Consider the following 17,478-nt stretch of genomic DNA (forward strand, 5'->3'; position numbering starts at 1 on the left):
CATATTGTAAGCAATTTTTCTGTTTCTTCTTAGCTTGACACAAAAACTCACCACAAACATCCTCTCAAAACAGGTTAAATGACACCATTACGGGTAATTGACCTTTCTGGTCTTAAAATAACTCTCTCTCACTCTCAAACAAAAATTCATCTACCTACTTCAACTTTGGAAGGAAAGAAAAATCAGTTTACAACGAATGGTGATCAGTCTCAAAGTCACGTGAATGATCACAAGATGCTTTCCAGCAGGAAGGGAAATGGACACAGAAGAAAGCAGAAAAAGAACTCTCCCAAAGCTCTCACCTCTCTCTCCTTGGCCTGAAGTGCTTCCTGCTCTGCCTGCAGCTGCTCCTTCAGCACCGGGGCAGAGCTGCCATCCACTGGCACTCGGTGCCTCGCTTCATCCACTTTAGACTGCAGGGCAGAGATCTGGATCAGGTTGTTGTACTGCTGCTGCTGCAATGCCTCTTTATCCTGAAAAAGGATTTTTTAATGTTAGAATTTATTCCTGTCAATGTACAAACCTACTTAACCAGAACAATCCTGCTGAAACACTTCATCGACCCTGACACATTCAATACAAGATAATCCCAGTGGCCTATAAAGAAATAAGAATTCAAATCAACTGAATAGTTTTTAGCTCATTTAAGTTCTTACCCCTTTATTTTTTGTAATCCAAGTTTAACAACTTCTGAAAATTTAGCATTCAGTGATAAACTCTACTTTCTCAGTTACACAGCATTTTATATGTTTAAGAACATCACAGCTCGTTCTTGTAGCCATTCCCAAATTTATTATGATACCGTACACGTTCCAAACTAAATTTGATAGATGGACATAAATGAAGAAATTAAGAGTTCTGGGTAGATCAAAACCTACTCACAAAAACATCAAGTTCAGTCAGAATGTGATAAAACAGCACTAAGTTTGTCCAACCTGTGATCTGCCAAGCTACCATAGCTTATTTTATTTAAAAATATTGGGTTTTGATCCTCCTTTTCTCACAGTCCTTCTCAGGAGCTGAGTCAATCCACGGAGGAAAGGTTCATTTGGGAATTGTCCAAACAATAAGCATACATATCTGTACTTAATATAGTAAAGGAAAGCTTGGCAAGAAACCTAAGGCAGTAATTGCCTCTGCTGTTCAACACTTACTCTGTCCATAGTTTAATGCACAGATCTTTAATAGGTTATTTTAGACTCATTGTATGATTTGTAAAAAAATACATAAATTTAACCATCTTTTCTCCAGTTCAAGAGATCTAAGATTCAGAGCACATGGCTAGCATCTTCTGATTGTAAGCTGAAAGTAGTAGCAATTAAAAAAAATAAAAATTAGTTGCAAAGTTAATGCTGTATTACAGTATCAAAAGGTAAGAGAAAACCAGAAATTCTTCTTGCCCTCACCCAAACCACACTGATCATTGACCAAAACCCTTCAGCAACAATGTGCAACCTAGATTGTGCAGAAGTGGGCTGCCCTAGCTCCAGTGTCCCTGCCTTTCCTGGTCAGCAAAGCTGCAAGTGTGCAGTGTCAGTTCAGCTCTGCACCCAGGAATTCAGCTCTTCCTGGCATTCTCCAGTTGTCATGTCCTGAGGTTTCTACAGTGACCCAGCAAAACCAAGTGGCAAACTAGGTAAAAAAAAAAAAAAAAAAAAAAAAATCAGGGCTTTATATAATGCAGCTACACTGTAAAACTTTGTGTGGTCCTTCACATGTAGTCTAACATGGTGTCTTCTTCCATGAATGCCAAAATCCACAAGAGAGCAGACTCCCAAAATTAGCCCCACTTTTTAGATCTCAAACAAAAGCATGAATGATCCTCCCAACACAACTCCATCCAGGAGCTTCCATGTTACACACCTATCAGTAACCTGAACCACTGAAAGGAATTGGAGCAGCACAGAACAAAGATCTGCTCTGTGCACATCAGCTGGGCAAATCCATCTGCTAGTTATCACTACTCAATATTCCTCACAGACTGTTCTATATTCAAGACATTCTATTTCCAGGCCTATCTCTTATTTCTCCAATACATGCATTTTTCATACGCTGGAATTTGGAGGACAATAAAACTCTGCAATTACTGTTACCATCAAGTGTACTTTTACAGAAAAAAAAAAAAAAAATCAAGCTTGGAAAGGTTTTTAGAGTTCTCTGACTGGAAGCACAACCAAGTTGGCTCTGCTCAGGCAATTCTCATATCTCCCAGTCAGAGACACCACTGCCACTCTGAGCTTCCTTTAAGGAGTGGAATTGGAATTGCCCTTGTTTACACACATCTTTTCATCCTTTCATTTGCACCTTCTAGTCTGACTCCATCTTCTCATAACCTCCTATGTGACTGTACACAATGAGATCTCCACAAAGCTTTCAACAATATTCAACCAAAGAAAATGATTGGGAGGACATTGAACATTTAGTTTCAGATGGAAGAAAGTTACTCAGATGTTTGGTAACTTTTGCTAAGTGGATTGGAATTCTTAACTCCAGGCTGTGACTAACTCTGTAGTAGTAACAAAGCTCGAAGTTTTGGACTATGGCAAACAGATCTGACTTCAGACACAGAGCAAGAAGGGCTACAGATTAACATAATTTGATTTTAAACACAGATACTTACTGAAGACCCTCAATGTTTGATATTCAGTAACATCACTTTCTCAGTGCCTTCTCAGCACCTTCTTGTGCTTTGCAGACAAGCACAAGAGGAGCTCTGAAGCATCAAACCTGACCACTGTCAAAACCAGCCTCCATAGTAGGACTGAGTAAGTCTTACTTAAGTCTTAGAGGTAATATCTAAGTACCTACTACATAAATCTTTATAATGGACTTGGAATTTGTAGAACCAGAGATGATTTAGAACTGTGGCTGTGATATGTGCCATTAATACACCAGTTGAACTCACCACTGGGTGCCAGACAGTGTCACAAATGCTACTGACAATCCCCATAAATGTCACATAAGCTGTCACTTAATGCCAACCCCATTTAAATAGGAATTTTAAAGTTACCTGTTTCAGCTCAGTTTCCACTTTCTTCATTTTCTGCAGCTGTTGTTCCAAGCTGTGTACAGTCTTTGAGACCTCAGCACCACTGAGCTTCAGCTCTTGGATCTGTGCCACCAGGTTTTCTATCTCTTTATCACGAGCTGCAATTTCCTGCTGTTTTCTCTCCTTTTCTAGTAACAGTTTATTGTAATCATCCATCTTCTCTTTCATTTCTGCTTGCAGAGATTCTACCTGCACAGAAATCCAGTATACAGATATTCAGGCAATATGAACACAGTTTCTGCCAGTGGAAAGCAAGAGTCATTTCACATTAAAGCAGGTTTTACTACGGATTAAAGTGGTGCTAAAATCACAGGTGGAAATAAAACTAAATATGCATAGAAAGTATGAAAAAGTTAGCTTTCTGAAATCTTGTTTTCCAAATGCAGCAGCTCTCAGATACATGTTTGACTACTCTCTCAACATCTGCAGTACTCTCAAAGTACTAGATGAGTGTAAACTCTCCAAGGAGCCTTTTGGTGATGGGGTTTATTGGGTATGAGATTAAAAACCCACCAAGATTACATGAGTTATAAATAATAGCATTGGATTTACTTCTGTAGCCTCAGAACCCTCTTCCAATATTCCAAGGAATTCCAGTTTAAAGGAAGATACCAAGAACTGAAGGATAAATATGCAAACAGAGATTCCCATGAGTCAACATAGGACAGGTACTTTGCTTTCCAAAAATTATTTAAATATGAAGAGGATAAAAATTTTTAATTTTAGCTGCAGGAAAACAGTCATTCATTCATCCCAGTAATCAAGGTGAAGGCAAGGCTAGGAGCTCTGGTGTGACAGACTATCTCAGGGTGTGATAAAATCATTTAGCATAGTGAAAGGAAGCTCAGGCAGGAAAGCAGTGGAAATAGAGAAGTAATTTGGTCAATACTCATGAGCAAGGAAGATGGGATTTTACAAGAAATGTTTTGTTCATCAACAAGTGTCTGAATTGATGTAAATCCCACTTCAATGTTATGAGATAAAAATTCTTTGCATTAACATAGATCTTTACATTTTCAAAGTATTGTGCAAATATTACTAAAGCAGGAAACACTCTAGAGCAAACAGAGGAGTCAAATTGATAAGCAGGGAGAGTGTAGAAGACTGGCTAAGAAAACCAAAAGTTATGAACATTACAATTTTGAAACTGCTTAGGTCCATACACAGTCAAGGAAATGTTTGTGCCTCTTACTCCCTTCTCATGTCACCAGCAACTAACCACTGTAACTATAACACAGGCCTTACAGTAAAGCTTTTAGGAAAAAAGTATAGAAAAATCTTCTATAAGTCTAGTCTTTCTAATCCTACAAAAATTTGGCATCAGAATCCCCAAATCATGACATTTCAGACATAAAAAGCGTGTTTTTAACACCACATTGCTGGAAAGCTGGTGCTGCAATCCTGTAGCTAAGAAAACTCTTCCACATAACCTTCACTCTCACAGTGCACACTGCAGCTCCCAAGAACCAGTCAGCACTCTTTGCATAAAATAATCCCACTTACACATACCTTGTACCTAGCAAACACCAGAGGGGGAAACTTGGTGTAAGTGCTACATGCAGAAATCAGGAGTTCACTTGAGCTGATTTGGTTTGGAGTGATGTTACAGCTGCATAAAACAACTGAACAAATACTGACATTTCCTAGCACACAGAATGGCTGCATACCTCACCCAACCCACAAATGTCACAAGCTACCATCCTGGTGTGTTTTACTCCAAGTAAGTTTTCATCCTTTCTGAGAGAGGTGGCAAAGCTACAGCATTAATTTTTTTCAGCTATGCCCTTCAGCATGGAAAATTCATTCACTGAAAATTCCTTCATATTGAAGATATGGGGTACACAGTTCCCTAACTCTACAAAAATAGACAGAAATGAAATTAACTACTTTTAAGTTTTGATAAGAGCCAGGCCACAAACAAAAGCTGAAGGCTAAAGGTACAGTTTTATCACCACCATTCCAGTATCTTTGTTTCATGCTCCAAACCTCAACTTCTCCTTCCATAGCAAAAGGCTGTTCCAGTGAATAACTGCCTGTAACACCTCTGAGCAATAAGCCAGGACAGCTAAGTACTTGTGTACAGGAAATTAAATTGAAAGCAGTTCTTCATTCCCTGCAAGAACTCTGCCACCCTAAAACCTGCATCCTTAGCTCCAAGTCATGCCTTGACATTTCAAGAAGAGGAAAAAAGCTAAAGCATATCTAGAAGGGATTGAAAGGAAAAAGAAAGAAAAGTTAAGAGACATTCATGCTGTTTACCATACCTGTAGAATCAATTCATAGTTCTGTATAATGTTCATTTATGTAAAAAAAAAAACAAAAAACAACCAATCAAAAGGGAAAAAAAGCAAATGTTAATCTTTGAAGCCAAGCATCAAACAAATAAAAAATGTGTCAACAAGGACTCATTTATAAACTTAAATAGGATGAGGCAAAGGACATGTCTGTTACAACTGTTTAGGTGGAAAAAATAAAATAATTTAGAACCCAAAAGTAATTTCTCAGATGCGTGTTTTAGAGCTGAGTGTCTGTAGTGTTGTCCTCCTCGGTTCCTTTAAACCAGACTCAAACTTTACTCTAAAGCACATGCCACATTTCTTTTTATCTCCATAACAAATAATATAAGTGCACCCTCATTGCCTAAATGTAGTTCAATAAGCTGGGGGAAAATCTGTTCTCTGGGTAACAGGAAAGAAAGTCTCCCAAGAGCCAGAGCCCCAAGAACATATAGTTTTGGTATTTAATTGTAGTAAACAAAACTCCACTGGCCACCAAGTCTGATTTTACTCACCCTTTGCTCTCTGGACTGTCCTGAAGTTTGTGATTTTGCTGACAGTTTTAACTGTTCTTCCAATTTCTGAATTTCCTGCTGGAAATCATCACGTTCATGTTCCCTTTCTATGGCTTGTTCCTGTAAACCCAGACAGAGAGAATCGAAATATTTTGGAAGATTTCATTACGGTCTTGAGCACGAGAATAATCGGGTTTTGTTTTTGTGGTAATTTAAAAAATAATTAACTAATTACTAATAATTAATCAGGACTACCTTCTAGTAGTCCTGAAAGCGTATCTACAGTTACAGGGAAATAAAAAAAAAGAGAAAGCACCTTTTTGACTGCAACATACATCCATCATTCAATAGAAAGGAAAAATTACCCTGCAATACTACAAAAACTGAATTTAAATTTTAACTTTTTTTTCTTTCATGAGACTAGAACACCAAGGTCTTAATTTCAACCAAAACTGAAAATAGCTCATTTTGGGAACCACTCAAAGCAGGATGAGAACTGATCCCCTCCAAACACATGGAAATGTGGTCTCTCACTTACATCCATGAACTGCCGCTGGTTTTTAAGCTGTTTTTCAAGAACTTCAATTTGCTGTTTTAACTCAGCAACCTCCAGTAACTTTGTAGTCAGGTCCTGGTTACTGCGCAGCTGCTCTTCCAGTTCCACCTCCAAAACCTTCATCTGAGAGCGTAAATTGGAATGGTCCTTTTCTGCCTGACACTGAAGCTCCAGTTTCTCCTTGGACAAATATTCTACTTCCTTGAGTAGACCTGAGTAAAAAACACAAAAATTATTAATAAAAGCTCTCAGTGAAGGGTATAACAGTATGACCACTTCAATGGATGTGATTTCTGACCTAATGCCATTACAAGCTGCTACAATTTTGCTCTGGTTGCAAAGATTTGTTAAGAGCAGTGACATTTTTTTCTATGCCTGCATGCCAGGTCATCTGGTGGCAGTGCTAACTGGTAAAAATGATCATTTCCAGTCACTGCATGGATGCCTCAGGTCACACAGGAGAGCTAAGGGCTGTAGATGGGCTTCAAGAAGAGCAGAGAGAATTTTATGACCTGTGAAAGCATTTGCTTAGCTGTTCCTGGATCATCAGTAAGAGAAGGGTAATCAAAGCTCATTCCTTGGGGCACCAGATAATGATACTAACTAGCACACAGAAAAGGCTTTGCTGAAAGCATTGCACCCAGACATGCAATAATTAATTAGCTGATTGGCTGGGGAAAGGTGTGCCCTTGCCTTTTCCTTCTCCTCCAGGATTGTGCAATGGGAAGCAAGGAGGATTTTATGCTTGCTCATAAAATAGATGTGGATTTAGTCCAGCATGGTGAATTTGAGCAGCTTCTCCAGGAATGTGAATTTATGCTCAGGTTTAAAGAGATCCCTGAACGACTGCTACAGGTTGGATCTGGCAGTGACCAAGTGTACTGGAGTCTGGCAGTGTGGGGAGGATGTCTCTTATGCTCCATCTCAGGAATAAATATTTTTCTTTGTTTTGATGCTGTCCAAAAGGGACACACAGCCTACCTACCACATTTTTTCGAGGGCTTCATTATCCACAGATATTTAATGACATTTCTAAGCCCTTGATATTAAGCAAAAATAATGAAAATTTCCATGTTCATGTATAAAAAGATAAAGTGTGACAGGCTTGGAATAATGCAACAACATTTACACAACACATTGGGGAATATGTCACCACAGTGAGGATAATGGAAAATAACGTTAAGAGTCTGAATTCTCTGGCTTTGGACATCAAAAGAAGAAGCCAGACAAAGAAAAACAAGGAAAGTTTGGTACAAAAACATGGACTACATGAGCTCTTGAGCCCCACAGCAATCCTGCTGTGGATTACAGCTACACTCCAACTACATTTCACTCCAAGCACTAATTATAGCCTACATAATAACCACAGTGCAATCACTGTGCCACACTCCCTACATTTTATTTTATTTTTAGATAATCACAATAAATGATCACAAGTTCATTTGGCTGTGGATGTAACTCAGGCTCCGGCAGAATGCATCAAGTGAAGATTGTCCCCTCATTTCTTTCCCAGCCCCCTTGGAGCTGCATTGTACACATCATCTATTATACATCATGTGATGCAACAGAAAAGAACCACAAAATCCAACAATAGTCTGAATTCCAATAGGACACTCAATCCTGGCCATAGCTGCATGACAGAGAATATCTTTTGCCAAGAACTGCATTTTGCCAAGCAGGAGATGTGAATAATGTGAATAAAATAGCACTCCAGTCTATTTACTAATACAAGGTGCAGAGAGAAGGGCAAGGTCAGGTGCTAGAGATATTTGGGCACCCAAAGGAAGGTAGGTCATGGATTTAGGCTGACCCTGAGAGAAAAGAACTGGTATTTGGGAAAACAAGCACAAGAATTTTTCTTCCTATATCCTAAGAAACATGGTTGATGGCTTCTGTTTTAGCTTCCAGAGGAACACTAGTGCTTTATGAGGAACAAAATACTGATTAGGTGACACTGACCAACACAGTCACAGTCACCTCCTCAGACACAAATGCAAATGAATTGCAAAAAAATAGTTAAACAGATTTTACCTGGAATCAGCAGTACTTCATAGAAAGCAGGTATCAAATTTTGGCAACCTCTAAGCACAATCTTCCTGACAAGTTTTTAATTTTTTTTAAGCAGAAGTTCCCCAAGTGTATAAACAGAATTTCAAGCAACACACCAACAGATCATTAACTCACAGATTTGTTTCTTGGTAGACACAAACCCATTTTATTAGTGCTACTTCACATCATGCAATTCCCCTTCGGAAAGGCCCCGGCACACTCCTTCCCACTCCCAAGATCATTAGCAAATGCCAAGCCCCATTCCAAAAGAGTTTTCATTAGCAAGGCCATTCTACTCACATTAGTACTCCACATGAAAAGCAGGAGATGTCAGCTTTTCAAGGAATAAGCCCTTGTCAATCAACTCCAAACAATAGGATTTATATTTATCTTGTTTTCCACATACTACAAACAATTCCAAACCTGAGGAAGAGTACTACAAATGGCTGGGATGGAGGAAAGGGGATGGATTTCAGGACTTGGCCCTTGCAGCAAAAGTCACTGTTCAAGTTCTAAGGAGCTGCTGGCACGAGCTGGGCTGCAGCTCCTGGGAGAATGTCAATCCCAAAATACACCACAACCAACTCGGTTTTACATTCCCTCTCCTTCAGAGGGCAGCAGCAAATTTCAGGACAGTGAGGTGGATACCAAAAATAGGTTAATTTAAAAATAGTGTTTGAGGGAGATCTGAATGGACAGAAGGAATAAAGATACAGTAATGGGTAAGAAAGCTCAGTGCAGCTTTTTGACGCTAACAGGAATTTACCTATGTAACTTTTTATTCACCTGAGTGATTTGGTTTACTTAGCTCACACTCTCTGGGGAAAAGAAAAAGTTCAGAAACAAGAGACAGTGAATATGCAAGAATCTATGACTATATATGTGTGTATAAGTAAAATTAATCTAAAAAACAATACGAGAATTCTATTTTGAGTAGACCACAAAACAATAATGGCAACTATGAATTTACCAGATCTAAATTTTAGCCACTCAGGGGTTAAGTATGCAAACTTTAGTTCATAGGAAAGAAAATTTCTCTTTCAGTTTGGCATCTACAAATTTGACTACAGCACTTGACTTCCAAAATTAGTGTACAACTATGGATCCTTCCTGCTTATTTCTGGTTTCCTCTTGTTTCTTTAACAGACTTCCCTACCATTCTGCTTTCCTTTTTTCTGACCTACCAATCCCTTCAGCCACATCTCTCTCATCTTCCTCCTTCAATTCTTGCTGTACTTTTTTAGCTCAGTTTTATGTCACCTCAAATATTTTACTTTTTCCCTCCCTCCCTTAACTTAGTTAACTCATTTTGACAGCCCATTTTGTATCACTAGAACGTCACAACCAGCTTGCAACCTACTCCATCCCCTCAAAAAAAAAAAAAAATGAAGCTGGAAAATACAAAGACAATGGCACAATGCACTTTAAGCCTGATGGCAGCAAAACATCTTTTTCACTTCAAATATTCATTATTGAATTGAATATACCTAATTTTGCATCACAGAAGTCATAGCTTTTTTTGGCCAAGATACTTATCAAATCAGTAACCTGTTGGACTTCATAATTAAGTACTATTCCTCATTGTTAAAATAACTAAAATTCACTCAGTGTTACAACACGGCAAGAAAAAACCCACACTTTTCATTACAAACCTGAACCTTCTTTTTGTGCTACATTAGCAACAGGTGCTCCTAGAAATCAAAACACAGACACGTGTACAAGACAAATAGGGCAGTGTGATCCATTTCACCTTCTAAAGCACCAAAAATGCGTATGGAGTACAGACAGTGCCGACCTTTAGGCATTTCATCTTTATGGTGCACAAACCTCCTGATGGCCTTGATCCACGTCTGTAGAGCTTTCTGCCTTTACAGGAAGGTCCTCTTAGCTGTGTATTAGTCTGAGCTGCTCATGAGGTCATCAAGCCAAGCTGTGACCCATGGCAGACGGGCATGGCAATGTGCCCTGAGTGCAGGCAGCTTTGTTTTGTGCTCACGATGCTGTGTCCTGTACTCACCAAGGATTGCTTGCTCCTGGGTGAGCTCCTGGAAACGCTCCCGCAGGTTCTCCAGCTCCACAACAAGGCGACGCTCAGATTCCTCTTTCAGGTTTAAGGCCTCTTCTAATGCAGCTTTTTCTGCAACATAGCCTTCAATAATGCCTGGAAGGCAAATCAGAATGCAAATAGAGCCATAGACAAACTCATCTATTCGAAGAAAGCAGCTTGAAAACATGAGTAAACAATTTCTGCCAAACAATAGAAGGTGACACAAAAAGGAGGAAGTAAAAGATGACTTATGTTTATACTGTAGCTAGGCTTTTGAACTATCTTAAGGAATAAAATGTACTATTTAACATATTCTAAGATTATCAAGGTTTTATGAGGCTGACACATCACAGAGTGTCTCCAAATCTGTAGAATTCGAATAGGGTTCATTATGCTTTGATGGCCTGGGATGAGCTTACAGCATCCTCTGCTAAGGACTGATGTCTGAAGAAACAATATCCAGAAAGTAAAATCAAATGTTAGATTTAGAGCCCAAGAAATGCACATCACAGATATTGGGAGGAACGAGCTCTGAGTAAACGACACTGCAATCTCACTCAGCTTCCTTTGCTTACCCTCTGCCTTGTGAAGCTCTAGGGCCAGCTGGTTCTTGGCCTCACTCTCCTCACTGAGGCACTCCATCAGCTCCTGGTGCTGGCTCACCACCTGGGCAGTCTCCCGATTACGCCGGCTGAACTCCTCCTCAAACTGCGCGTGGTTCTCGTGCATCTTCTCCAGCTACAAGTGAGGCATTTCCCCAGCATCAGACCTCTGATGTACATGATAGCTAATGACACTGCAGTCATTGCAACAAAAATCTTCTCACATTTTTAATAACATTTATGCATTAAGGTCTAAGTTTTGAAGCTTTTAAGCTGACTTTGCCCAAAATCTCTGGACACTTAAGTGAATCCCTGTACTCTCATACCAGTATTTTTGCCACAAGTCTTGCTTAGGAACATAAGTTTCTTCACTGTGCATAAAAAGAAATATCCCCCTATTGGTTAAACTGCTTAGCTTGACACATCCTAAGCCACTTGAAACTCAAAGCAACACTTAAATTCAAGAGATTCAGTCACACCTAATAGACAGTGAAGCCAATGTATCACCAGGATTCCAAGGCACGTCACCAGTAAGCAAAGTGTGCTGGATCACAGCTGATGAGGGTCACCAAGAAACCAGATCCCCCAAGTGCTTTAACCACAAGTTAACTATGTCTCAGTGGAACCATCATCAGTAGCTAAAAGTAAATTGATGTGCCTCATTCTAGGAGGGATTTTTGAAGATGGTGAATATACAGAATATACATTTCACACAGACATATCCCTGGGTTTCACAAAATACCCAATGAGTAGATGAATTTTAGAGGTGTTTTTCCCCTTCACATCTCTTCAATTAGGGACTTCCTTACCCAACAAACTAATTATTGTCACACTCAATTAAATCCTCAGATGTGTACAGTGCTTGTGCATCTACCCCAGATGTACAGCCTAGACACTGCAAAACTCAGTATGCTCTTTTATGATACGAAGTGCACTTCCTTTTGTCACAATTAAAGCAGCATATAATTACAAGGACGTCTGTTTGCTGCTATCTTCATATTCCCCAAGCATTTTGACATTGGACTGAGTTTTCCTAAACCTGCTTATCGGTGTTGAAAAAGAATCAATGTGAAGTGTGATAAAACTCCTGGTCTCCTGAAGTTACCAAATTAATTTAAAATCTTAATTTAAATCTACTTAAGGTGACCAATTAATTGCCTTCTCACAGGATCTGTTAAAAGGTTAAAACGCACAGGCTTAAAACTGATTTCACATTTTCAGTGTTACACAAAAAAATCATGGAATGGTTTGGATTGAAAGGGACCTTTAAGGACCAGCTAGTTCCAAACCCCTGCCATGAGCAGGGACATCTCCCACCAGACCAGGCTGACTCTGTACAGATTGAAAAGCTTTACTTGTTTAGTTGACTCTGTAACCAGTTCCAGAAGTCTCTCCACTGCAGTGCGCAAGCGATGACAAATTTTCAGTATGGTTTCTTCACTTTCACATGCCAATTCTGGCTTTGCAAGAACACTTTCACAGAAGTACTGGCTCAACTCAGACACCTCATCATCTCCTGGAGACAGCTGGTTGTATTCTGTGAGAGTTTCATCAAGCAGCTCTTCTACTGAATAAAAGGAAGCTATTGAAAAACACAGCAAAGTGACAGCTAGCCACAAAACTGGTCACCCAGATAAATGACATTAGGCAGTGACATGGTCCTGGACATGCACTACAAGACAAAAAACTTCACACATCAACAACTCAGTGTTGAAAAATCATGAGGATTTTTCACAAGGTTTGAGAATCTTGTGCTATACATCAGGACCTGGAACTGTGCATTCACCAAGTCCATCTTTCCTGCCCTATTATCTACCCAAGCTTTTCTAACAACATTTTAGTAGTTGCACTATTAAAAGAATTAAACTGAGAGAACACTGGTAGACACTATCTTACGTGTGGACCAACTTTGAAAGACAAACATTGCAAAAAGATATACTTTCTTCCAGATCTTCATGCATACAAAAGGATATGAAAAGGCTGTTTTCAAAAATATGAACTGACTACATCCAGGTTTGCTGGTTTGTACTCACCTTTTTCTAGGTGATGGTTTTCTTTGGCTTTAAAACACTGCATGAATCCCATTTCTTCCATAATACTCCGAGTTTCTTTAGAATCTCCAGAAGCCACACTGTCATCAAGGCAAAGACCAATCTTGCTACAGATAAGGTCCTCAATAACTATTGTTGTCTTCACCACTTCCATAAGCAGTTTCAAAACATGATGATAAGATTCACGAAGTTTTTCCCTAGAACAAAAGCATATTGGACATTTCAAAAATGGCATGCACTTGATTTGAACCTACTGCAAACCTGACAGTCTAAAATGGGTATCAGTCGTGGTTGAGCAGTTATCAGTGAAGATGACTCAGATGACTCACAAAAATCAGGTCATTTTTAAAGAGCTGGCTCAGCAAAACACCTTTGTCACATCCACAGGTAGATCACAGCACAGTCAAGCACCTCAGCCTTCAATACCCATGGAAGCACAGCAAGGAAGATACATCTGCTACCATGGTATCAGTGACATCAAAAGACCTGACAACAGAAGCTTTATTTCTATTTATGAAATTATTTTAGTATTAAGATTAACACTAAGTCAGTTTCTGAAACATGATAGAGGGAATTCTAGAAGCTTATTCAGCATGACATTCCCAGGACATGTCGAACCAATCCACTCCATCTGAAAGCCTCTTGGTCACAGAACCTCACTCATGTTTTTAGATTTTTCCAAGATTAGAGACAGCAGAAACCCCAAAACACCAAAGTCTTCATCACACTGAAAGAAAAAGAGCAAGAAAGAAGCCCAACTTGCTCTTTATGTCGGAACAAGTTGATAATTTTAAAAATCTCAAAATAATTTGCAAATAAAAGCAATATATCATCCTCCAACATTGCTATTATGAGCTGGCTTAGTTTTGCCTAGTTATTGATTTCTTTATGAAAAGTGATAAAACAGGCAAACAAAAAAAAAACCCGTAAGCATTATCTAACCAAAAATGAACAAACCTTTCCTCCTTGGACTGCTCAATATCAGACCTCAACAGAGCTACCAAATTTCCTCCTCCTTGGTTTTCCTTGTCCTGCCACTGAAGGAGTGTCTTCAGTTCAGAGTTGGTCTCCCCTATTTCATGCTTTAAAGATGCTACTTCCTTTTCCAGCTGTGGAAATGCAGTGACAACACAACAAAGTCAACAATTTTGCCTGAACTTGGCTTTATAAACTCTACCTGAAAACAAGTTTCTAGAAAAATTACTTGTCTCCTTATATTTATTTGTTCAGACGATATCTATACCAGATTAAAACATATGATTACATATAAATAAAAATACATATTTGTGTGTATATACCCACCCCTCACCTCCAGATTTTGCTGCCAAACAAATTACTGCGATTTCTTAGGAAGTCTGTCTCATAAGTAACCTTGCAAATAAGCAAAGTATCAATTTGAGAGAAAATTGCAAACACAAAAAAGCATTCTGCTTCCATGCTAACATTGTCAACCCTCATCAAGTCCTACAAGAAGAGCTGGAAAGAGTAATGCAGTCCCAGTCAGGAAATTCTTGGTGTTACTCTGTTTCCCCCTAGTCTAATATGCCAGGAAAATTATACCTGCAGTCCCTCCATAAACATATGGAGACAAAGAGCCCTATGTTAAAATATAACCCCAAAAACACATTTAAAATCTAGCTTTAAAGTATTTTATCCACACCTGGGTAATGATTGCTGCCCTTTCCTGCAGCAGGGCTGATAACATTTCTTGTTCCTTTTGCTGAGCAGCCTGTGCCTTCTCCCTCTCCTGAATCAACATCTGCTCCTTGTCATGTAGTGATGCCTTCTTTTCAGCTTCAAATTCATCCTGCATAAACCACATATACTTGGATTTACTGAGAGAAGAAAAAAAATGCCCAAACAACATCACCATCCTCTCAAAATACCTCAAACATCCCCTATATTTTTTCTGAATTCTTCAGAAGTACACATTTTGCCTCTCAGAATAATCAGCTGTAACTTAGACATCGTCACCTCCAAACAACAAAATTGTGCTGAAACTGTGATCAGAATCAGAAATAGTGTGGCCAGCAGAACCAGGGCAGTGACATGGATCCTTTGTAGAAGACTGAGCCAGTCTTTGCCCCATGGTCCAGCAGTCAGGAAGGAAAAAATGAGCTGACACAAAGGGGTAGGACGACTTTCCTTGACCTAGAACGTGGCATTTGTGGACAAAATCTCTGAAGCAGCCTGCTTGTTCTTAGAAGCACTTAGAGAGTATGTCAGAGCACAGACAGCAATTCTGAATGCCTCAAATCTGCTAGGGGAGGCAGAGGGAAGAACTAGGGGAGCAGGCTGGCATGAAGACAACTGCATAACCAGCACAGGGGAGTGGGAAGGGAAAAACTTGTTGTAAAAATCTGTATCAGCCCACAATACAACTCAGTCTGACACTGCAAAGAGATCCAGCCAGTCTCTTCTGGGACAAAACACCAGTCATCAGGTTCATGAGGCAAAAAACCTAATTGAATCTACAGACAGCTGTACCAGTAGGAGAATTAGCCCTGGAAAAGTTTCAACAAAAAGTGAAGTTTCTGGTGCTGTAAATGCTAATTAAAGCAGTATAAGAGAAAAAAGCAGGGATCATTTCTGGAGTTTCTGCACAACACTCAGTCCAGTCCCAGCTCCTGTGGGCTGAAGGCTGGGGTTCAGCTCAGGACAGCAGTGTCAAATATACCTGCAGCAGCTTTTCAGGATACACTTGTGCCCTCTGCTTCAAAAGACAGCTGCACCAGGCAGAGAGAGGTCAAACAGATCAGGACTACACAGAGGGCTAGAGGCAGGAAACATCTTGAAAATGCTTATCATGATGTTGATCACGGTGAATCAATGAAAGCAGAGATTAACAAGAGTAACAACAAAGTATCTCATAGACAAAGAGTTCACTGCCATCACACACTTGGTAAATGCTTAGATAATACTGAATATTTCGCCACATACACACAGTATGTGCAGTAGATGTGGTTAGCTGGGCCAAGGGCACAGTCTCTACTGCCACCAATAAGAAAAAGTCTCAAATGACAAACTGAACATGTACACAAAGAATGCTGCTTAGAGCATGTTCCACTGATTTTTTTGGTTTTGGCTGAAGGACACCTCATATTCAGGAAGTTCAGGACTTTAAGATAAACCTGTGGTAAAGACAATTGCTCACAGAACACGGCTTTATTTCTAATGCTGTTTTTCTAGTTGCAACGTTGTGAAGCACGGGTAAGATCTCATTCAGGCTGCCATTTTAGAGGCTGAAGAACAAAAAAAATCTTACACCAATTGCTCTTTTTCAGCAAAACACACTCCCAGTGCAGACTCAGAAGTGCATTTTCACCAGAGCCTACCTTCAGCTGTGCAATCTGCTGCTCCAGCAGCACCTCTGACTGACACTTCAGCAGCTCAATCTCCTCCTGGAACTGAAGCTGCTGCTTCAATTTTACCTCCTCAAATTGAGACAGAAGAGCTCTTCTCACAGATTCTACTTCAGAAGCTGATGCAGAAGCATACAGCTGCAGACAAGGAAGGAATATAAAAGATTTTAGCTGCAGTGTTAGAATTAAGGAAAAAATGAAACCAAACCCATCAAGCTACACCAAATTCTGAATAGTACATTCACAATCCTCAAGGTCATACAGGGCTGCTGCCTGTCATCATGCTGAGTATAGAAAAAAGCAGGTTGATAAAAATAGATAAGAAGCAACCAGGCATTAGGTATCATGTATCTCCTGTATTCATGAGACCATCAGGTCAGACTAACATGACTTACTCTTTCCAATAGACACTTCCCTAAAAGAAATTCAGAAAAATAGAGAGGAAAGAGGGGGAGAGAAACACAAGGAGAGCATATTTTATTAAGATGATTTCCCTTGTTCAAATGGGAGCAAACATTATGCATCTCTATTTAATGCAATTCTCCTGGGATACAATAGTGAAAGGTTTGAGAGATTGTTGTTCATTTGGGGATTTCTTTCCTACTATTCTCTCTGAAAGGAGTCACTGTAGTCATCAGAATAGACAAATCCTTTTTCTAGGATGATGTGCTTGGAGACTGAATTCACAATTAGAACCTCCCAGGAAACTAATGAAACTTCCTCCCCAGGCAATCTATTCTAAAAGTGATTTCAGAGTTCTTTGGAATATTATCAATTTTCAATTTAGTAAGTGAAAAAGCAAAGATAGTAATATTTTAACTTAATGTGTTCTGTGGTTAGAGCTGGATAAAGCTCATTTTGTTTGTGACTTTTCCTACTAAATGAGTGTAATATATAACACTAGTGGCTGCTTGCTTCTACAGAAGTCAGACTGTGTCCTCTTACTATTGGCACAATTAAAAAAAATTCTA

At 39.4% G+C, this 17,478-nt stretch overlaps 1 protein-coding gene across 10 annotated transcripts in view; it reads right to left on the minus strand.

Moving 5' to 3' along the window:
* The window catches only part of PCNT (pericentrin), a 68,241-nt gene that overhangs the window by 23,045 nt on the left and 27,718 nt on the right, over positions 1–17,478 (minus strand). For 5 of the 10 annotated variants that reach the window (XR_015804755.1, XM_088167732.1, XM_014891717.2 and 2 more), the window contains exons 22-33: positions 16,481–16,645; positions 14,806–14,952; positions 14,103–14,254; positions 13,128–13,342; positions 12,450–12,676; positions 11,068–11,230; positions 10,463–10,606; positions 6,379–6,608; positions 5,841–5,960; positions 5,314–5,334; positions 3,011–3,238; positions 303–473 (exon numbers count right to left, since the gene is read on the minus strand). Coding sequence is in view for 9 of the 10 variants with exons in the window: in XM_088167732.1 (XP_088023858.1) it covers positions 303–473; positions 3,011–3,238; positions 5,314–5,334; positions 5,841–5,960; positions 6,379–6,608; positions 10,463–10,606; positions 11,068–11,230; positions 12,450–12,676; positions 13,128–13,342; positions 14,103–14,254; positions 14,806–14,952; positions 16,481–16,645 (1,983 nt within the window). In the remaining variant the exon portion in view is untranslated. The remainder of the gene's footprint in view (positions 1–302; positions 474–3,010; positions 3,239–5,313; positions 5,335–5,840; positions 5,961–6,378; positions 6,609–10,462; positions 10,607–11,067; positions 11,231–12,449; positions 12,677–13,127; positions 13,343–14,102; positions 14,255–14,805; positions 14,953–16,480; positions 16,646–17,478) is intronic. The other 5 variants (XM_088167736.1, XM_088167730.1, XM_014891716.2 and 2 more) reach the window with 4 other exon arrangements.

Source organism: Sturnus vulgaris, chromosome 7 (genome assembly GCF_052056855.1).
Source record: "Sturnus vulgaris isolate bStuVul1 chromosome 7, bStuVul1.hap1, whole genome shotgun sequence".
NCBI lineage: Eukaryota > Metazoa > Chordata > Aves > Passeriformes > Sturnidae > Sturnus > Sturnus vulgaris.